Below are 23,036 nucleotides of genomic sequence, written 5' to 3'. Positions count from 1 at the left end.
TTGAGGATAGTGTTGGTGAGTGGGTTAGTATTGGGGATTAAGGTATTTTTGTGGTGCATTCCAAAGGCGATGGCTTCGACCTACCCACCCAATGTTTAACAAGAGGAAATATTTAAGACCGAATGCTGAAAGTGATACAGAGAACCGAAAGGGAATTAAGCAGGCATTTGATGAAGAATAATGGTACTTAGGGACAGGAATGGTTGTTGGAAGTTCCGGGGTATAGATGTTTCAGTAAGAGCAGGGAAGGTGGTAAAAGAGGTGGAGGAGTAGCATTGTTAATCAAGGATAGTTTAACGGCTGCTGAAAGGAAGTTCGAAGGGGATCTGCCTACTGAGGTAATATGGGTCGAAGTTAGAAATAGGAAAGGAGCGGTCACATTGTTAGGAGTTTTCTATAGGCCCCCAAATAGTAATAGAGATGTGGAGGAAGAAATTGCAAAACAGATTATGAATAGATATGGAGGTCTCAGGGTAGTTGTCATGGGTGACTTTAACTTTCAAAATGTTGATTGGAACCTCTATTGGTCGAACAGTTCGGATGGGGCAGTTTTTGTACAGTGTGTGCAGGAGGGTTTCCTGACACAATATGTGGATAGGCCGACAAGAGGGGGGGGGGGGGGGGGGGCACATTGGATTTGGTACTGGGTAATGAACCAGGCTAAGTGTTAGATTTGTTTGTTTGAGAGCACTTTGTTTGTTTGAGAGCACTTTGGAGATAGTGACCACAATTCGGTGTCTTTCATTATTGCAATGGAGAGGGATAGGGCCATACGGCAGGGCAAAGTTTATAATTAGGGGAGGGGTAATTATGATGCGATTAGGCAAGAATTAGGGAGCATAAGATGGGAACAGAAACTGTCAGGGAAAGGCACAAATGAAAAGTGGAGCTTGTTCAAGGAACAAATACTGCATGTCCTTGATAGGTATGTCCCTGTCAGGCAGGGAGGAAATGGCCGTGTGAGGGAACCATGGTTCACAAGAGGAAAAAGGAAGTGTATGTAAGGATGAGGAAACAAGGCAGCAAGGAATGAACTTTAAAAAAAGGGCTTGGGGAGCTAGGAGAAGTCCTCGGCGGGTCGGATCAAGGAAAACCCCAAAGCAAGGACAGTAGTGGGAACTTGTGCATGGAGTCAGAAGAAATAGGAGAGACGCTGAATTAATACTTTTCTTCGGTGTTCACCAAGGAAAGGGGCCATGTTTTTGAGGATGAGTGTGTGATACAGGCGGGTAGGCTGGAGGAGGTAGATGTTCTGAGGAAGGATGTATTTGCAATTTGAAAAACCTTAGTGTCGACAAGTCCCCTGGGCCAGATGGGATATAGCCAAGGATTCTTTGGGAGGCAAGGGATGAGATTGCAGGGCCTTTGGCTTTGATCTTTGGGTCCTCACTGTCCACAGGGATAGTGCCAGAGAATGGAGAGTGGCGAATGTTGTTCCTCTGTTCAAGAAAGGGAATAGAAATGCCCTAGTAATTATAGGCCGGTTAGTCTTACTTCGGTGGTCGGTAAGTTAATGGAAAAAGTCCTGAGGATAGGATTTATGACCATTTGGAAAGATGCAGCTTAATCTGGATAGTCAACACTGATTCGTAAAGGGTAAGTCTTGCCTCACAAATTTGATTGAATTCTTTGAGAGGCTACTAGGTGTGTAGATGAAGGTAGAGCAGTTGATGTCGTGTACGTGGATTTTAGTAAGGCGTTTGATAAGGTTCTCCATGATCGGCTTATGAAGAAAGTGAGGAGGTGTGGGATCGAGGGAAATTTGGCCAATTGGATAAGTAACTGGCTATCACATAGAAGACAGAGGGTGGTGATGAATGGAAAATTTTCAGACTGGAGACCAGTTACCAGCGGTGTACCACAGGGATTAGTGCTGGGTCCTCTGCTATTTGTGATTTTTATCAATGACTTGGAGGAGGGGGCTGAAGGGTGGGTCAGTAAATTTGCTGATGACACCAAGATTGGTGGAGCTGTGGATGAGGTGGAGGACTGTCGTAGGATGCAAAGAGACATTGATAGGATGCAGAGCTGGGCCGCAAAATGGCAGATGGAGTTTAACCCTGATAAGTGGGAGGTGATTCATTTTGGTTGAAAAAATTTGAAAGCGGATTACAGGGTCAACGGCAGGGTTCTGAGGAATGTGGAGGAACAGAGAGATCTTGGGGTTCATGTCCACAGATCTCTGAAGCTTGCCACTCAAGTGGATAGAGCCGTGAAGAAGGCCTATAATGTGTTAGCGTTTATTAACAGAGGGCTTGAGTTTAAGAGACGCGGGGTTATGCTGCAACTGTACATGACCCTGGTGAGACCACATTTGGAGTATTGTGTGCAGTTCTGGTCACCTCATTATAGAAAGGATGTGGAAGCATTGGAAAGGGTGCAAAGGAGATTTAGCAGGATGCTGCCTTGTTTGCAGGATAGGTGTAATGAGGAAAGGTTGAGGGAGCTAGGGCTTTTCTCTTTGGAGCGAAGGAGGATGAGAGGCGACTTAATAGAGGTTTATTAGATGATGAGGGGGATAGATGGACTATGATGAGATAGATGAGAGTGGACGTTCAGAGACTATTTCCTCGGGTGGATGTAGCTGTTACAAGGGGACATAACTAAGGTTTAGGTTGGGAGATATTGGAGGGATGTCCGAGGTAGGTTCTTTACTCAGAGAGTGGTTAGGGTGTGGAATAGACTGCCTGCTGTGATAGTGGAGTTGGACACTTCAGACACTTTCAAGCGGTTATTGGATAGGCACATGCAGCAGGCCAGAATGACAGGGGGTGGGATAGCTTGATCTTGGTTTCGGACAATGCTCGGCACAACATCAAGGGCCGAAGGGCCTTTTCTGTGCTGTACTGTTCTATGTTAACTCTACAATCTGAAGGTACTTCCGGTAGCAATTATGTCGGAGGAGGTTGTGCACTAGGTAGCTCCCGCCAGGGTACTTGTTTTATGGCCCTTTTTGCAGGGTCTGCAGGGTTTTTTTGGTGGACAAACTCTACCCATACGAAAGTAGAACGGTCTTAGTGTGGAAGTATGTCACAAAAGGCTGCAACCTAGGAAGTCTGCGGGTGGAAATTCTTCAACTGACTCAGACGCTTTGTATCAAGCCTCAGTAGGGAAGATGGCACCGGCGGTTGCAGCTGTCCCTATTATAACAAACATGCTAACTAGGGTACCAGCGACCGAATTTGAAAAGCGTTTTGAGAGGCAATGGAGAATGATGTTTGACACTCTCTTTAAATCTATTGAAAAGTTGCTGGGCCCTGTCTGCAAAAAGTTGGAGAGGGCTTCGGAAGTTGTGATGGACCATGGCAAGGTGTTGAAGGGAGTGGAGGCGGCAGCTGTTGAGGCACAACAACCGAGTTCCCTTACTGGTGCCAAGATCTCGGTGACGGAGAAGAATAAGAATCTGAGGGTGACGGTTGATGACCCAGAAATTCGGTCAATGAGGCAAGATCTCAGAGTTGTGTGGTTGTCGGAGGGTGTGTGGAGGGCCCGAATCCTACTGTGTATTTTTCGCAGATGTTTCAGTCAGATGGTTGGGGAGGATGTACTGGCGTCCCTCAGAGTTGGAGAGGGCCCAATGAGCTATCTGGCAGAAGCCTTGGGCAAATGAGCCACTACGAGCGGTTATAGTCAGATTTCACAGCTTTCAGGAGAAGGAACGGGTCCAGAATCGTGATTCAAAATAGGAAGGGAGCCATATTAGAATTACCAGGATGTCAATTCGGACCTTGCGAAGAAGCGGGCAGGCTTTAATGAGGCCATGGTGATTCTTTAGAAGAGTGGATTGAGATTTGGAGTGGTGTACCCAGAGAGGCTACATGTTACCTTCAGATCAAAGGACTACGACCGCGGCTGAGGCTTTTGTTACAGAGCATGACTGGGATCAGGTTAAATAGGCTCTGTGCGGACTTGCTATGGTTGTTTATGGGAAGGGCATTTGGGGTATTTTGCATATATCTTTTACTTCTATGTGAATGAAAATGAAATGAAAATCGCTTATTGTCACAAGTAGGCTTCAAATGAATTTACTGTGAAGAGCCCCTAGTCACCACATTCCAGCGCCTGTTTGGGGAGGCTGGTACTGACATACTGGTAGATTCTAATGTGGCTCCCTTCCCATCTTGTTTTTGGGTTTGATGGGGATTGTTTTTTTATATGATGGGGATGGGAGGTTAACTGTTCTGTGGGATATTGTTTAAAGCAGGATTTTGCTTTCCTTTGGAAGTATATAGCTCTCAGTGGAATCTTGCTCTTGGTGTTGAACTTTGTTGTATTTTTGCAGCCGGGAGGGGTAGGGGTGTTCCTTCCTCACTTCTGCCTTGGGTAGGAGCTACCTGCTAGCAGTAATTTTGTAGCTAGCGAATGGGAGTGAGGTGTGGGGAGGGAGGAGGAGAGAAGGGCTGTGGCCTATTGGACCTGTTCTTTGTGGTTCAAAGAGGTGTTTTTTTTTGTTGGGTTTGGTTAGGAGGGGGTATTGTTATTTGGAATGTAATCTATATGGAGGTTTGGATGGGGTTTGGTTTTGGAGAGAACTAGTTTTCTGACGGTGACCATGAAGTTTTCAGCAGAATTTCAACCTCAGTCTGGATCCTCGTGTGGCATATCCCGAAATCTACCATTACCATCAAGCCAGGGAATTAACCCTGGTTCACTAAAGTGTGCAAGAAGGCATGCCAGGGGCAACATCTAAAAATGAGGTAACATCAGATCTAAGCTCAGCAGCCCTGCCACACCCAGCTGTGAATGGTGATGGACAATTAAACAACTCACTCCACAAATATCCCCATCCTCCATGATGGAGGGAGCCCAGCACATCGATGCAAAAGACAAGGCTGAAGCATTAGCAATATCTTCAGATAGAATGGTCGAGTGAATGATCCATCTCATTCTCCTCTGAGTCAATATGAATCAGCCATATGATTTACTTCTACTTATATCAAGAAACAGCTGAAGGCACTGGATACTGATAGGCTGACAATATTCTGGCAATGATGCTGAAGACTTGTACTCCAGAACTTGGTGCACCCCTGGCTAAGCTGTTCCAGCACAGTTCAAACACAGGCATCTACCTGGCAATGTGGAATCTTTCCAGCTGTGTCCTGTGCACACAATAAAGAACAAATCTCTCCCTCAATGCCAACAAAACTAAGGAGCTGGTCATTGACTTCAGGAAGCGAAGTGTCACACACCCTTGTTGGTATCAATGGTGCTGAGGTGGAGATGATTGACAGCTTCATATTCCTAGGTGCACACAGCACCAACAATCTGTCCTGGTCCACTCAACGTCAATGCTATGACCAAGAATGCACAACCGCGCCTATACTTCCTCAGGAAAAGAAGGAAATTGGACATGTCCAATCCAGCCAATTATCAGCGTATCAGTCAACACTCCAGCATCAGCAAAATGATTGAAGGAGTCATCAACAGCGCTATCAAGCAGCACGCGCTCAGCAATAACCTGCTCACGGACGCTCAGTTTGGGTTCCGCCAAGGTCACTCCGCTTCTGACCTCATTTACTAGCTTTAGTTCAAACATGGACAAAAGGGCTGAATTCCAGAGGTGAGGTGAGAGTAACTGCTCTTGACATGAAGGCAATATTTGACTGAGTATGGCATCAAGGAGCTCGAGCAAACTGGAGTCACTGGGAATCAAGGAAAATGTCTGCTGGCTTAGAGTCATACCTGGCACAAAGGTTGATGGTTGTGGTGATCGGGAAGGAGGGTGGGTTAGCACTGCCGAACTTTGTAATTACTACTGGGCGGCTAATATAGCCATGTGATTAGGAAGTGGGTAGTGGGGGAAGGGTCGGTGTGAGAGCGAATGGAGGCGGCGTCATGTAAGACACAAGTTTGGGAGCACTGAAAACGACATCTCTTCCGTTCTCACGGGCCTGATACTCCACAAGTCCGGTAGTGGTGGCGGCTCTGAGAATCTGGAGGCAGTGGAGGAGATACAAGAGAGTGGAGGGAGCATCGGTTTGGACCCCGATTTATAATAATCATCGGATTGTACCGGGTAGGCTGGATGGTGGGTTCCGGAGATGGCAAAGGGCAGGAATTAGGAAGATGGGGGATCTTTTATAGATGGGAGCGTCCCCAGCTTGAAAGACTTGGAGGATATATTTGAACTGCCAGCAGGGAATGGGTTTAGGTATCTGCAGGTACGGGACTTCTTGAGAGGGCAGATTCCGGCCTTCCCGCTGCTGCTGTCACGGGGGATACAGGACAGAGTGGTTGGGGGAAGATATCAGATATCTACCAGGAACTTTTCGAATCTGAGGAAACTCCCGTGGAGGAGCTCGAGGGCAAGTGGGAAGATGAGCTAGGGAGAGAGATAGAGGCGGGTCTGTGGGCAGATGTGCTAAGCAGGGTTAACACATCCTCATCATGTTTCAGGCTTAGCCTGATGCAATTCAGGGTAGCCCACTGGGCACACATGACGGTGGCTGGATGAGCGAGTTTTTCAGGGTAGAGGACAGGGTGTGCGAGGTGCGTGGGAAGCCCAGCAAATCAGGTCCACATGTTTTGGGCATGCCTGAAGCTTTAGAGGATTTTGTCAGGATTTTGCGAGGGTGATGTTCACGGTACTCAAACATGGGTGGTGCCGGGTCCAGAGGTGGCGATCTTGGAGTGTTGGAAGAGCCGGGAGTCCGGGGGCGAAAGAAGTCGACGTTTGGCCTTTGCCTTCAGGTAGCCCGGAGACAGATTTTATTAATGTGGAGGGACTCGAAGGCCCCGAGTGCGGAGACTGGGTTAGTGATATGGCTGGTTTCTCAGTCTCGAGAAAATGAAGTTCGCCTTAAGTTGGTCAATGTTAGGGTTCACCCGGAGGTGGCAGCCGTTCATTGACTTTCTCAGGGAAAATTAAAATGTCAGCAGGAGCAGAATGCCAAAAAGGGGGGGGGGGGGGCAGACTGTTGTTTTATGGTTGGGTTGTGTGAAGATTGTGATGGGGTGAATGTTTATTGTACCATGTTTATGTCGCTGTTATTATTCTAAAAATTCCAATACCCTAATAAAAATATTTTAAAACATAAATAACACAATGTAAGTACGTAGATACAGGCATCGGATGGAAGCACCTGGAGTGTAGTACTACAGTGTGAAGAGATCAGTTCAGTCCTTAAGCGGGTCATTCAAGAGTCTGGTAACAGTGAGGAACAAACTGTTTTGAACCTGTTAGTGCGTGTTCTCAGACTTTTGTATCTCCTGCTTGATGGAAGAGGTTTGGAGGTGGATTGGAGGCAGTTTCGCATGCTGGACTTGACTGTGGTTTCACAGACTCCTGTAGTTTCTTATTGCCGACCAGGCTGTGATGCAGCCAGATAGTGATCCTTTCTATGGGCATCTGTAAAAATTGTCAACTGTGAACATGACAAATTGCCTTAGTTTTCTCGTGCTGTTGTGCTTTCTAGGAATAGAAGCATTAACTGCTTTTATATGATCTGTTGGGCGGAGGGTTCAATTGTATGGAGAATTAGAAAATCAAAGTTAAAGGACATGGCAGGTTAATGACAAGGACTTTAACTAGTTAAAGGGGCCGAGGGCTCAGGAGAGGTTAGTAACGTTTCCAGAACACGTAATAGACCAGAGAGTACAGAAGGTGGCAGGAATCTAACCTCAGGCAGAGCAAGGAAGGGGACAAGTCTGAGAAGGGGGTGGTCAATAGAGGCCTGAGGGTGTTGTACCTAAATGCGAGCAGTATACAAAACAAGGTAAATATACACAATGTTGTGGGCACCGCCGAGACGTGGCTGCAAGGGGATTAGGATTGGGATCTATGTATCCAAGGATATGTGTCCTATCGAAAGGCCCGGCAGAGGGGGCAGGATTTCCTTGCGAATAAGGAACAAATTTAAATCGATAGCGAGAAGTGATGTAGGATCTGTGTGGATAGAGTTGAGGAATTGCAAACGGAAAAAACCCTGATGGGAGTTATGTACAGGCCCCTAGCAGTAGTCATGATGTGGGGCAGAAAATAAATCAGGAGATAGAAAAGGCATATAAGAAAGGCAATATTAAAATAATCATGGGGATTTCAATATGCAGGTGGACCGGGAAAATCAGGTTGGTAGTGGATCCCACAAAAAGGAATTTGTGGAATGTCTGCGAGATGGTTTTTTGGAACAGCTTATGGTAGAGCCCATTGGGAACAACCAATTCTGGATTTGGTGATGTGTAATGAGGCAGACTTGATTAGGGAACTTAAGGTGAAGGAACCCTTCGGGAGCAGTGACCACAATAAGATAGAATTTACCCTGCAGTTGAGGAGGAGCAGCCGGAATCTGATGTAATCGTATTGAAATGAATAAAGGTAACTACAAAGACATGAGGGAGGAGCTGGCCAGAGTTGACTGGACAGGGAACCTAGCAGGAAAAACAGTGGAACAGCAATGGCAAGAGTTTTGGGGGGGTTATTCGGGAGGCACAACAGAAATTCACCCGAAAAGGAGGAAACATGCTAAGAGAGAGGACAAGGCATCCATGGCTGAGTAGGGAAATCCAGTACAGCATAAAAGCAAAAGAAAAAGCATACAAAGTGGCAAGGATTAGTGGGAGGCCAGAGGATTGGGAAGCCTTTAAAGTGAGCAGAGGACAACTAAAAAAGCAATAAGGGGGACAAGATAAAATGAGTGCAAGTTAGCTAGTAATATGAAAGAAGATAGCAATGTTTTTTCTCAATTTATAAAAGGTAAGAGAGAGGCAAGAATAGACATCGGGCCACTGGAAAATGAGGCTGTAGAAGTCGTATTAGGAAACAAGGAAATGGCAGATGAACTGAATAGTTAGTTTGCATCAGTCTTTACGGTGGAAGACGCCAGTGGCATACCAGAATTTCAGGAGAATTGGGGCAGAGGTGAATGTAGTGGCCATCACTAAGGTGACAGTTCTGGGGAAACCAAAATTTCTGAAGGTGGATACATCACTTGGACTGCATGGACTACAACCCAGGGTTCTAAAGGTGATAGCTGAGGAGATTGTTGGCATTGATGGTGATCTTTCAGGAATCACTGGAGGGTCCCAGAGGACTGGAAAATGGCTCATGTAACACCCCTGTTTAAGAAGGTAGGGAGGCAGAAGCCGGTTAGCCTGACTTTGCTGATTGTAAGATTTTAAAATTTCATTGTTAAAGATGAAATTGAGGAGTAATTGGATGTGCATGATAAATCCAGGGGCTGTTTAGCACAGGTCCTAAATCGCTGGCTTTGAAAGCAGACCAAGGCAGGCCTGCAGCACGGTTCAATTCCCGTAACAGCCTCCCCGAACAGGCACCGGAATGTGGCGACTAGGGGCTTTTCACAGTAAATTTATTTGAAGCCTACGTGTGGACAATAAGCGATTTTCATTTCATTTCAAATAGGACTGAGGTTAGCATGACTCCAGGGGAGGTCCTGTCTGACAAATCTGTTAGAATTCTTTGAGGAGATAACAAGGATGTTAGACAAAGGAGAACCAGTGGACATGATCTATTTAGATTTCCAGAAGAACTTTGACAAGGTGCCGCATCGGAGACTGTTAAATAAGTTAAGAGCCCATGGTGTTAAGAGCAAGATCCTGGCATGGATAGAGGATTGGCTGACTGGCAGAAGGCAGAGATTGGGGATAAAAGGGTCTTTTTCAGGATGGCAGCTGGTGACTAGTGGTGTGTCTCAGGGGTCGGTGCCGGGAACACAATATACATTAACGACTTGGAAGAAGAAACTGAGGGCACTCTTGCTAAGTTTGCAGATGATACACTCCTGCAATCATTGCAGATCTCAGTTTTCTTCTGGTCTATTGTGCATCCCCAATTCCTATTGGATTGCCACTGGTGGCTGTGCCTTCAGCCCAGAATCTTAAATTGTGGGATACCCTCCCTAAACTTCTCTACATCTCCAACTCGGCTTTTAAAACTTTAAAACATTTTGGTCACCTGCCCTGATGTCACTTTACTTGACACTGTCAAATTGTGCTTTATAGGGCAGCATGGTGGCACAGTGGTTAGCACTGCTGCCTCATGGCGCCAAGATCCTAGGTTCGATCCTGGCTCTGGGCCACTATCTGTGTAGTTTGCACATTCTCCCCATGTTTGCGTGGGTTTTGCCCCCACAACCCAAAGATGTGCAGGGTAGGTGAATTGGCCACACTAAATTGCTCCTTAATTGGAAAAAATGAATTGGATACTCTAAATTTATGAGAATTTTAAAAAAAAATTGTGTTTCGTAATCATTGAATTTACAGTACAGAAGGAGGTCATTCGGCCCATCGAGTCTGCAGCGGCTCTTGGAAAGAGCACTCCACTTAAGGCCACACATACCCGTAACCTAGCAACCCCATCTAACCTAAGGCAATTTAGCATGGCCAATCCACCTAACTTGCACATCTTTGTACTCTGGGAGGAAACCGGAGCACCTGGAGAAACCTATGCGGACATGGGGAGAACGTACAGACTCTGCACAGGCAGTGACCCAAGCCGGGAATGAAACCTGAGATCTTGGAGCTGTGAAGCAACTGTGCTAATTTGAAATAAGAAAACAGTTTCTTGAGCACCTTGTCAGACAGCTGTACAATAAATGCTGAACAAGGATTTTGATAAAAATAGTACTCCTATTATGAAGTTAAGTGCCTGGAAGTGAGAGGTGGGAAGAATGTGGACAAACTCTTAAGGAACATGGGGACCTCGGTGTATATGTATATAAGTAATTGAAAGTGGCAGGGCATGTTGAGAGAGCAGTTAATAAAGCATATGGCATTCTAGGCTTTATTAAGAGGGAAGTTGAGGACAGGAGTAGGGAGGTCATGTTGAACTTTTATAAGCTACTAGTTAGGCTTCATTTGGGGAACTGCATCCAGTTCTGGGCGCTACACGTGAGTAAGGATGTGAAGGCATTGGAGAGAATACAGAAGAGATTCACAAGGGATAAACAACTGTAGCTGTGAGGATAGATTGAAGGGATGGGTTTGTATTCCTTGGGGAAAATAAGGCTGAGAGGAGACTTATACAGATGTTAAAGATCCTGAGGGTTATGAACAGGGTAATGAGTGAGAAATTGTTCGCTCTCAGGAGTACATCAAGAACTAGAGGGCACTGATTAAAAATAATGGGCAAAAGGAGCAGAAGTGATGTGAGAAATAACTTTCACCCAGAGTCTGGTTGGAGTCTGGACCAAGCTTCCTGAAAAAGTGGTGGGGGAAGGTTTGATCGAGGCATTCAAAAGGGAATTAGATTGCTATCTGAAAATAAAGAATGTGCAAGGTTACGGGGATGAGGCAGAGGAGTGGGATTAGGTAGAAAACTCTTTCTGAGAGCCAGTGCAGACTCAATGGGCTGAAAGGCCTCCTTCTGCACTCTAAAGATTTTGATTCTGTATTGAGCGAGCTTTTTTCTATATTCATGTAATTTTAAAGAAAAACTTTAGTCCGTCAGTTGCTAACCAATTGAACTGTTGTCAAATCAACGTCAGAAAAGCTTTAAAATAATTCAGCACTTAAATAGTCCAATGTTGTATTAACAGTATAAACGCAATGTGGGAAAATTGTAAGGCTGGTAATACACGTGCGTTTCTTTCTGTCTCGGACAATCTGGCTGCATGACAAAAATATTTCAAGATGGCTAGAAAATTTATGTTTTATGATTCAAAGTGTTGATCAACTAATGTGCTGTTGGCCATGCTTTCAAAGTTTGAATTATAACTTGTTTCTCTGAAATTTAGACCCTCTGATTTTATCATTCTTTTTCAGGTATTTTGATATTGGCTGTCACCAAATCTTGACTTCAATATTACATTTGAGCACCATCTCTAGAGAACTTTTCTTTTGTATGTTTCCTGTGTTTGATCCTTACCAGACAGATTAAAATTTTCATTTACTGCCGTTGAATGTCCTAAATAAAGAGATTCTAGAAATCAAAGCGGCTACAATGTTTCTGTTATCTTATTCAGACTGTCTGTAGAAAAGCTGTTTTGCAAATTGGAATAATCACAATTAGGGAACATTGAATGTGTTTTTTGTGAGTGTCGGAGGTGGCGACAGCAGGGTGTGGTGGGGAATAAGGGCAGTGTTTTTCTATGCTGTCATTGCTTCATACGGCTCTTCGCAATAGAAAAGTGCAAAGGAAGAATTCCAATTCCCAGCACAGTATTGCCTTACTTTGATAAAAACTTACAGGATTACATTTAACTCGCTAAAAAATATTTATTTTATTTTCAAAGGTTGTGGATGAGAGCTGTCTTGGACCAATATGGAATCTCAAAATGGACACTTTGAAGACATTACAGTAGATTCAGAAACTGAAAGAATTCTGCACTCTGGTAGAGCTAGTACACGAACAAAGTTCGTAACAAATGGTAATCATTCATGCAGTGACAAAGAAAGGCAAATCAAATCGCTTCAAAACAGTGGGAGCGCAATGAGAGATTCAATGAAGACTAAAAAGAACATGGATGATGATAAAAATAGTGACTCCTATTATTCAGATGATTATGATGATTCATCACACACATCTGATCAGTGTTGCTCAGAAATCTCCAGATCCAGAACACCGAGTCCAAAGAGAAAGGGACAAGCAAAACAGATGTCTCGCAATCCCATCCATAATCAAGGTAAGCTTGTTCATTTTATTTGTAACCATAGTTAAAATCATTTTTGGGCAGAATGTAAAGAGAAGTTACTAATGATATTGTGTAATTTTGAAAAAGTGATTCAGCCTGAAGAAGCTCCTTAACCAGCTTAAGGATGCCGCTCCTATATATGCTGTGATTGTGAACCTGCCTCCACTTCACCTGATGAAGGAGCAGCGCTCTTAAAGCTTGTGATTTTGAATAAATCTGTTGGACTTTAACCTGGTGTTGTGTGACTTCTTGCAGTGGGGGTCGAGGCAGCGGTGTCCCCTCTCCCCATTCTTTTTGCCCGAGCGATTAAGCCGTTGTCGATGGCACTCAGGGCCTTGGAGGAGCATTGTGGGTGGGGGGGGGGGGCACCGAGTCTCTGTATGTGGACAATCTCCTGTTGCATATTTCAGTATGTGGACAATCTCCTGTTGCATATTTCAAATTCGGTGGAGAGTTTCAATAGGATTATTGGGATCTTGCGGGAGTTTAATCTGTTCTCTGGGTATAAGCTTAACATGGGGAAGAGTGAGATGTTCCCGATCAAGGGGCAGGGGAGGAGTCTGAGGAAGTTGCCCTTTTGATATTGTTGTATATGATATGAGTGGCGCAGAGCTGGGCGCAGCTGCACAAGTTGATCTTGGCGAATTTGGGTGAGGGAGTGAAGGAGGACTATAAGGTGGGATGTTTCACCGTTATTAGCTGGGTGGGTGGGGGGGGGGGGGGGGTTCCCAAATGGTAAAGATGATGGCGTTGCCAATTTTTGTGCCCAAGTACTTTTTTAGGAGGGTCAATAAAATGATCTCTGAGTTTATATGGGAGGGCAAGATTCCCTGTACGAGGGGGATGTTCTTGGAGTGGGACAGGCAGAGAGTGGGGCTTGCATTGGCAAATCTGCAGAATTATTATTGGGCAGCAAATACCGCAACGGTTAGGAAGTGGGCGGCGGAGGAGAGGTCGGTATATAATAATCTTTATTGTTACAAGTAGGCTTACATTAACACTGCAATGAAGTTACTGTGAAAAGCCCCTGGTTGCCAAATTCCTGCGCCTGTTCGGGTACACAGGGAGAATTCAGAATGTCCAATTCACCTAACAAGCACATCTTTCAGGAATTGTGGGAGGAAACCGGAGCACCCGGAGGAAACCCATACAGACACTGGGAGAACGTACAGACTCAATCACAGACAGTGACCCAAGCCGCGAATTGAACCTGGGATCCTGGGGCTGTGAAGCAACAGTGCTACCCACTATGCTACCGTGCTTCCCATATAACAGATCTAACTATCTCTCCCTTCCCGCCCTTCCACATACATTAGACTATTATGAAATAACAATAAATACTCCATCTATAGGAGGTAATTTTCTGACATTGTTCTGGGCGGATGATCCTTGTGTACGAGGACCAGTTTGAGGGCATTATCACTGGCGCCTGTGGTGGTGCCGGCGGCTGAGGGTGTGGAGCCAGTGTCGGCACAGTTCAAAATGGAGGGCATGTCCTGTGGGCACCGTTATGAGGCAACCTCAGGTTTGGTCCCAACTGGGTTTGGATTCTACGTTTAGGGGTGTTGGGTCGGGTGGGTTAGAGTACTTCAGGCACCTGCTTATCGGGGGGGAGATTTGTGGAGTTAGAAGGAAGTGAGGTGATGTATCAATTACCAAAAGGGGATGGGTTCCGGTACCTGCAAATTAGACATTTCATGAGAAGGGAGCTGGCCTCGTTCCTGAAGCTGATGCCCCCGTTGTTACAGGATAAGATTCAGTCCAAGGAGAAGATAGGAGAGGGCAGGGTGTCCGACATATATGGGGGGTTAATGAGACGAGAGAGAGCTTCGGTGGAGGACATAAGGCACAGCTGGCAGGAGGAGCTTGGTGGGTTTTGAGGCTGGGGTATGGAGTGAGGCGTTGCGGAGGGTGAATTCATCCTCGTTGTGTGAGACTTTAGTCTCATCCAGTCTAAGGTGGTTATAGGGCACACAAGACGGTGATCAGAATGAGCTGGTTCTTTGCGAGGGTAAAGGATAGGTGTGGGTGGTGTGCAGGGGGGGCTGCAAACCATGTCCATATGTTCTGGATGTGTCCGAGGCTGGAGGAGTTTTGGAAAGGGTTCGCAGACACAATGTCAAAGATTCTGGATTGAAAGTGGTTCCATGCCATGGGAGGCAATATTTGGAGTGTTGGAGGATCCAGGAGTGCAGGTGAGGTGAGGCCAGCATGTTGGCCTTTGCCTCCCTGATAACCCAGAGGCTGATACTACTCAGGTGATGGGACTCGGAGCCACATAGGGTGGGGCATGGGTGAGTAATTTGGTGGAATTTCTGCACTTCGAGAAATGAAGTTTGCTATCAGAGGTTTGGGAGAGAGGGGCTTTTCGTCTCGAGGTGGAGGCTGTTTTATCGACTTCTTTAAGGAGTGGTAAACGTTAGTGGGGCGGGGTTTTCCTTTTGTTGGGGGTTGTTCTGATAAAAGAAAAGGGGAGCGTGAGGCAAGAGAGTGGGCAGTTTTGGTCATGGTATGTTCTAAGACACGGGAGCAAAATTAGGCCATTCGCCTATCGTGTCTGCTCCGACAGTCAATCACGGCTGACATGTTTCTCGTCCCCATTCTCTTGCCTTCTCACATAACCCCTGATCCCCCTATAATCAAGAACCTATCTATTTCTGTCTTAAAGATGTTCAGTGTGTTGATGTTGTTCCTGTCTCTCTTTCGTTTGTATATATGTGAAAATGCCTTCAATAAGAATATTTTTAAAAATAGAAATAAACACTCTGCAAATCTACAAAGATTAGTGCTGGGTCAGAGGATTGGACAGATTTAAAAAAAGAAAGACTAAAAGAGGCAGAAAGCAGAGTATGAGAGAAAGCTAGCTAGAGATATAACAGCAGATAGTAAAGTGTCCACAAATATTTGAGTTAGGCTTAAGGTTAAAAGAGTAAAACAAGAGCTAGTGTTGGACCTCCAGAGAGAGTGTTTGAGGATTGATAATGGGAAACCAAAGAAATGGCAGTGGCGTTTAACAGGCCTTTTTTTGTCTGTCTTCATGGAACAGGACCTTAGAAAACTTCCTGAAGACTCTTGAAAATCAAGAGAAGAGTAGGAGGGATGAAGTTAATACAATCACCTTCACCAAGGAAAGGGTGCCAGGAAAACTATTTAATTTAAAGACTGACAAGTCCCTGGGGCCAGATGGCCTGCATCCTCTGGTCTTAAAAGAAGTGGCGGCACATATAGCAGATGTGTTGGTTATAATGTTCAAAATGACTTCCGGTGGCGGCCATGAGCTGAGCGGGTGCACAAAAGGTGGCTCTCGTCTGGGATCTTTGGTTTAGGCCTTTTAACCCCATCAAACAGGCACCAAAAGGGCAAACGATCCCCCACCACCCATCAACTGCAGTGCCAAACATGATGTTGAGGAACCAGCAATCTAGCCAGAAAACAGTAAAAGCGAGGAGAGAGAAACTTCAGCCTCGGAGCAGGGAAGCCTGCTTGGCAACACGGAACTGGCATCGGCCGACCCCACAGATTTGCCAGTGCAGACCCAGACTGTGATGGAAAAAATGATGAAGTTCATCACCACCGAGCTCCAGAAGTATAGGGAGGCAATAAAGAAGGACCTCTTGGCTGCTGTGGGGTCGGCAGTAGAGACCGTGAAGGCCCCTGTAAAGGAGGCAATGGGTATCCTGTAAGTTTGAATAAGATCCCCTCCTCATTTTCTAAACTCCAACAAGTAGAGACCTTGAGTCCTCAAACGTTCCTCATACAATAAGTTCTTCATTCCAGGGATCATTCTTGTGAACCTCCTCTGGACCCTTTCCAAGGCTAGCACATCCTTCCTTAGATATGGGGCCCAAAACTGCTCACAATACTCCAAATGGGCTCTGACCAGAGCCTTATACAGCCTCAGAAGTACCTCCCTGGTCTTGTATTCTAGCCCTCTTGACATGAATTGTATTTGCCTTCTTAACTTCCGCCTGAACCTGCACGTTAACCTTAAGAGAATCTTGAACATGGACTCCCAAGTCCCTTTGTGCTTCTGATTTCCTAAGCATTTCCCCATTTATAAAATAGTCTCTACCTAAATTCCTCCTTCCAAAGTGCATAACCTCACACTTTTCCACATTATATTTCATTTGCCACTTCATTGCCCACTCTCCTAGCTAGAGACTCAGAGCAGAGCTGGGGGAGGAGGAGAAGAGGGACCTACAAAGAAGAGACTCACTCCCGCTTTCGTTGGAAAGGAAGGGTACAGACAATTAAAATGAATCGTGCTTCCCAGGTTCCTCTTAATATTCAGATTGCTCCTGATCTTCATCCTCAAAATCCTTCTTTGCCAGCAAAAACAGAAAATACTGGACAATCTCAGCAGGTCTGACAGCATCTGTGGAGAGTAAAGGGAGCTAACGTTTTGCGTCTGGATGACTCTTTGTCAAAGCTGTTGAGCTGCAGAAGGATTTGAACAGGCTAGGAGAGTGAGCAAAGAAGTGACAGATGGAATACAATATGGAAAGGTGTGAGGTTATGCACTTTGGTAGGAAGAATAGAGGCATAGACGATTTTCTAAATGGGGAAAAAAACGTGTGGAAATCAGAAGCACAAAGGGACTTGGGAGTCCTAGTTCAGGATTCACTGAAGGTTAACGTGCAGGTTCCGTTGGCAATTAGGAAGGCAAATGCAATGTTGCCATTCATGTCGAGAGGGCTAGAATACAAGAGCAGGGATGTTCTGCTGAGGCGGTATAAGGCTCTGGTCCGAGCCCATTGGAGGAATGAAGGGTGTTTGTCCTATGAGGAGTGGTTGATGATCCTGTGTCTGTACTCAATGGAGTTTAGAAGGATGAATGGGATCTTATTGAATCTTACAGGATACTGAGAGGCCTAGATAGAATGGACGTGGAGAGGACTTTTCCACTAATAGAGAAACTAGAACCTGAGGGCACAGCCACCGACTGAAGGGACGACCCTTTAAAACCTGAGATGAGGAGGAATTTCTTCAGCCAGAGGGTGTTGCATTGGAACTCAATGCCCAGAAGGTTTTTTTAGAACAGTACAGCACAGAACAGGCCCTTCGGCCCTCGATGTTGTGCTGAACAATGATCACCCTACTCAAACTCACGTATCCACCCTATACCCGTAACCCAACAACTCCCCCTTAACCTTACTTTTTAGGACACTACGGGCAATTTAGCATGGCCAATCCACCTAACCCGCACATCTTTGGACTGTGGGAGGAAACCGGAGCACCCGGAGGAAACCCACGCACACACGGGGAGGACGTGCAGACTCCACACAGACAGTGACCCAGCCGGGAATCGAACCTGGGACCCTGGAGCTGTGAAGCATTGATGCTAACCACTATGCTACCGTGCTGCCCACAGGTTGTGGAGGCTAAGTCACTTGAGTGTCTTTAAGACAGAGATAGATAAAATTCTTGATTAATAAGGGAATCAGGGGTAATGGGGAGAAGTCAGGAGAATGGGGATGAGAAATATATCAATAACGATTGAATGGTGAAGCAAACTCGATGAGCTGAATGGCCCAATTCTGCTCCTATATGTTATAGTCTTTGACAATAGAGAGATCCAGACTCTAAACATTAGCCTCCTTTATTCTCTCTACAGACGATGTCAGACCTGCTGAGATTCTGCAGTATTTTCTGATTTTGTTTCAGACTCCAGCGTCCACAATAATTTGCTTTTATTCTCCTTCGCCACGGTTGATGAGCTAATCATGGCCTTTGTCTGTGGGAGGAAAGATTCCTAGTGTAATAAAAGCCATCCTGCAGAGAGGGCAACATGTGGGAGGCTTGGCCCTCCCAAATCTCCTATTCTACCATTGGGCAGCAAACGCAGAGAGGGTAAGGGGGTGGCTGAATGTGGAGGCTTCCTGAATGGGGTTGTTTCTCCGGGCTCTAGCCACTACCTCAATTCTGGTCCCCCGCACACATACTCTAGGAGCCCGATGATAGTCGCCATGTTAAAGACCTGGAACCAGTTCAGGTGCCTCTTTAAACTGAGTGATATATCTGTAGAGGTCCCCATCTGCAAGAACCATAAATTCACACCGGCTAGGATAGACGCCACGTTCAGGACATGGAATGAGGACAGAGAGATACTGACGGTGAAGGACATATATGTGGACGGTAGGGTAGCGACCCTGGGGGAACTATCAGAAAAATTCCAACACCCGAAAGGCGCCGGCCAACCACACCCATATAAGTTCTGGTCCTGCCCCTGACTCAATGGACAGCCTTCTTCGCGGCCATGTCTAGGATGGTGGGGATTAAGATGGAGCCATGTCCATTTGTGGCTGTCTTCGGGGTGTTCGAGCACCCAGAGTTCTTCACAGGTAGAGTGGCGAACGCCCTAGCCTTTGCCTCCCTGATTTCTCGATGTAGACTTCTGCTAGGGTGGAAGTCAGCAGCGTCACCTAAAGCCTTAGACTGGTTCTCTGACCTGGCTAAATTCTTGAAGCCAGAAAAGTAAAATTCATAATCCGGGATATGTGGAGAGGTTCTATTACATGTGGAAAACATTCACCAGCCTCTTCGAAGACCTGTTTGTAACCAGCGACTGGGGGAATGAGGAACTGCCAGGGGGAGGGGGAAACACACAAAACACAGAGGAAACAAGGTAATAGGCCCCACACTTGGAGGGGCGCAGGCCCCCTCCCACGGATGAAGAACCGAGGAAACAAATCACCTTCCTCATCCTCTGCATTCGGAAATTGGAGTTTCAAATATAACACTGTCACTGTAAATAATATGTTCTTTTTTCCTCAGCATGTACGATACACGCTAATTTAAATAATGAAATATTACTGGGACTATTGTCACAGATGCAATGGCAACTTGTGATATTTGTGTTGTTCTCTTTATATTGTTTTGTAAAGTTTTGATATTAAGTGCTAAAATTCCAATAAAAAAAGTCTTCCAACATTCCTTAGATTCTGGAAAGGTTCCAGTGAATTATAAAATAGCCAATGTAACATCTTTGCTTAAGAAAGGAAGGAAGCAGAAAACTGCATGCTAGTTAGACTAGCGTCTGTCATAGGGAAACTGCTAGAATCCATTGTTCAGGATGATACAACAGGATCCTTGGATTATAACAATTTTATCAGGGAGAGCCAATATGGCTTTATGAAAGGAAATCGTGTTTAACTGATCTATTAGAGTTTTTGATGAAGTAACATTCAAGCTGGATAAAGAGGAACTGGTACATGTGTACTTGGATTTCCAAAGGCATCAAAGGTCACTTGACAAGAGCACATGGTGTAGAGCAGGGGTGGGCAAACTTTTCCGTGCAAGGGCCACATTCAGAAATTCACAATTTTAAAGGGCCACATAGTATATTAAGTAAATAATTAATATTAAAATAGCCAAAATAAAAGGTTTTTAAAGAAAAAAAAAGCAATAAGTTTTATTAATTAAATGTTAAAGTAGAAACTTCACATGAAACACATGTTGTGCCGAACAATGATCACCCTACTCAAGTCAACGTATCCACCCTATACCAGTAACCCAACAGCCCCCCCCCATTAACCTTAAAATAAATAAAAAAATTGATCTTGGTGGGCCGCATAAAGACCTTTGGCGGGCCGCAGTTTTCCCACCCCTGGTCTAGAGGGTAACATATTGGCATGTGTAAAGGATTAGTTGACTAACAGGAAGCAGAATAGAGGTCTTTTATTTTGGATTGGCAAGGTGTAACTTGCAGAATGTCACAGGGCTCAGTTCTGAGTTCTCAATGATCTACAATCTATATTAATGACATGGATGAAGGGGCCGAATAAATGATAGCTAAATTTGCTGATGACACCAAAGTAGATACGAAAGGAAGTTGTCAAGAGGAGGCAGAGAGCTGAAAAGGGATATAGACAGGTTAAATGAGTGGGCAAAAATTTGGCAGATGGAGTAAAAGTTCATAATATGTAGGAGCAGAATTAGGCCATTCGGCCCATCGACGATCATGGCAGATACGTTCCTCATCTGTTACCTATAATGCTACAGACCCAGGGCTGGATGGCAAAATCAGACAGAGCATCTCCTCCCTAGAACACATGAACTAGTAGCAGGAGTAGACAATTTAGCATCCCGAGCCTAAACACCTTCAATGTGATCGTGGCTGATCCCATCATGGCCTCAACTCCACTGTCTTGCTCGTTCTCCATAATCCTTCAACCCATTGCCAGTTAAAAATCTGTCTAACCTCTCCTTAAATTTATTCACTGTCCCAGCATCCACCACATTCTGGGGTAGTGAATTCCACAAATTCACAACTCTTTGGGAGAAGTAGTTTCTCCTCAAATCTGTTTTAAATTTTCTACCTCTTATTCTAAGATTATAATCTCTCGTTTTAGAATGCCCCACAAGAGGAAGCAAACTCCAGAGAAAATAGGCCTAAACTGTTCAATCTCTCATATAACAACAAACCCCATATCTCTGGAATCAATCAAGTGAACCTCCTCTGAACTGCCTCCAATGCCACTATACTTCTCAAATAAGGGGACCAAAACTGTGCAAAATACTCCAGCAGTGGTCTCACCAATGCCTTGTGTAGTTGCAACAATATTTTCTTACCTTTTATACTCGATTCATTTTGCTAAAAATGTCAACATTCCATTTGCTTTTCTTATTACCTGCTGCACCTACAGGCTAGTATTCTGTGACTCATGCATGAGGGCACCCAGATCCCTCTGCATCGGAGCACCCCAAAGTCTCTCCCCATTTAGGTAATAAGTTGCCTTCTCATTTTTTCGACCACAGTGCATGACCTCACACTTTTCACGTTAAACTCCATCTGCCACATTTTGGCCCCACTCCTGTTGCACGTTTTACTTGAGTGTATTACGCGTTTATTGGAGTGTATTAACACGCCTCCGTTTAAAGGCCGTGTGCTTAACACTGCTACAGCTCTGTGTGTGTATTTTCAGCTCGGAGTCGCCAGGTGCCGTATCTAGACACCTCACAAGTATTTCAAGGTCAGGTTCAAAGTAATAAAACTATACACCGATTAGTAAGTTCAAACGATCAATATTTATTATACAAATATAATAAATACGCATGCACACGCTAAAGACTAATACCTATTTCTACTATTAAACGACTAAATACTTATCTAAGTAGGAACCAGCAAGGTCAGGGGACAAGGCCTTTGTTCCTTTCTGGGCTGCACCTTCTGTTCATTACTAGTCGATTAATGTATAGGCAATGCTGGATTCACGTAGCAAACGTCGTTTTGGGACTTACTGAACGATGGCTGGTGCTCAACGGCTGGTGATGGAAGACAGGATCAACGGCTGGAGTCGGAGTCAGGATACAACAGCAGATCTGGGCCGGAGTCAACAGCGGAGCGGAGCAAAACAGCAGTCCAAGCCGGAGCACACAAAACAGACAGAACCATGTCTTTATAGGGCCCCCCAATGTCCGTGCCTTTTCGGGGCGGGCCTTTACCTGCCATGTATCGATTGGATCATTTCCCAATCGATGTCTTACAAATCCCCCAATCTGAGGGTCTCTTCTCGATGGGTGGGGCGGTCTCTAGGGTCTTTTGTGATGGATACTTCTGGTGCCGTTCGTCTGGGCGTCCACTCAAAGTATCCATTCAAACCAAATGTTGCTATTGTGTGTGCCCAGATCTGGATTGCCTCATTACTATGCAAAGCGTTTTGCTATTTACACCTTTGGTTGAGATCTTCCACCTGGCCATAAACCAGTTTTGCTACGTGCAGAATGCTAATTAGCCTTTACAGACTGCTTGTCCTGGCTAAACTGTTTTCTCCCTACAGTCTTAGCAGTTCTCCATTTTGTTAGCCCAGTGTCCATCTTAGGTGGCTACACTCCTAAACTATCTATATCCATTTTAAGGTCTTATTGCCTCATTGGAATTTCCTGTCCCACCTATTCTTGTGTCATCTGCAACCTTCTATCCCTGCATCCAAATTGTTAATATAGATTGTAAATAGCTGGGGCCCAAGGACCGAACCCTGTGACACCCCACCAGTTACACCTTGCCATCCAGAAAAAGACCCATTTATCCCGACTTGGTCTCCTGTCCATCAGCTAGTCTTCTATCCAAGCTACCGTATATATTCGCGTATCATGCGATCTAGCGTATCATGCGACCCCTAAAACTTTCGTCCCCAAAACATGATTTTATGCTATATCTCATGTATCCATGCGAGGTCACTTTTTGGAAATTAATGCCCAAACTAAAACTTCCAAATGTATCGTTGTCTGTGGATTCTGCAGAGTGGATTCTGTTGTGAAAGCTGTTTGCGAATCAAACGGCTTTTCGGCTGGGATTTACTAGCGTCGTTCTGCCACTTGACGTTTCCATTCATAAAAACGGCAAGTAAAACACCCGCGAATCTGTATCGGAAAAAGACGGCCATGTATTAAATAAACTACCATATGATCAGGAATACTACTCTTCAGATTTGACCACAGCATTCT

General features: G+C 45.2%; 1 protein-coding gene across 2 annotated transcripts in view; it reads left to right on the top strand.

Moving 5' to 3' along the window:
* Positions 1-23,036, top strand: part of lca5 (lebercilin LCA5) — a 167,425-nt gene that overhangs the window by 35,630 nt on the left and 108,759 nt on the right. For both annotated transcript variants that reach the window (XM_038799298.1, XM_038799299.1), the window contains exon 2: positions 12,192-12,581. In XM_038799298.1, the coding sequence (XP_038655226.1) occupies positions 12,221-12,581 (361 nt within the window). In that variant the 5' untranslated portion in view covers positions 12,192-12,220. The remainder of the gene's footprint in view (positions 1-12,191; positions 12,582-23,036) is intronic.

This window comes from Scyliorhinus canicula, chromosome 6, assembly GCF_902713615.1.
Source record: "Scyliorhinus canicula chromosome 6, sScyCan1.1, whole genome shotgun sequence".
Classification (NCBI taxonomy): domain Eukaryota; kingdom Metazoa; phylum Chordata; class Chondrichthyes; order Carcharhiniformes; family Scyliorhinidae; genus Scyliorhinus; species Scyliorhinus canicula.
Note: the sequence above shows the minus strand (reverse complement) of the source record. Positions and strands in the feature narration are given on the sequence as shown.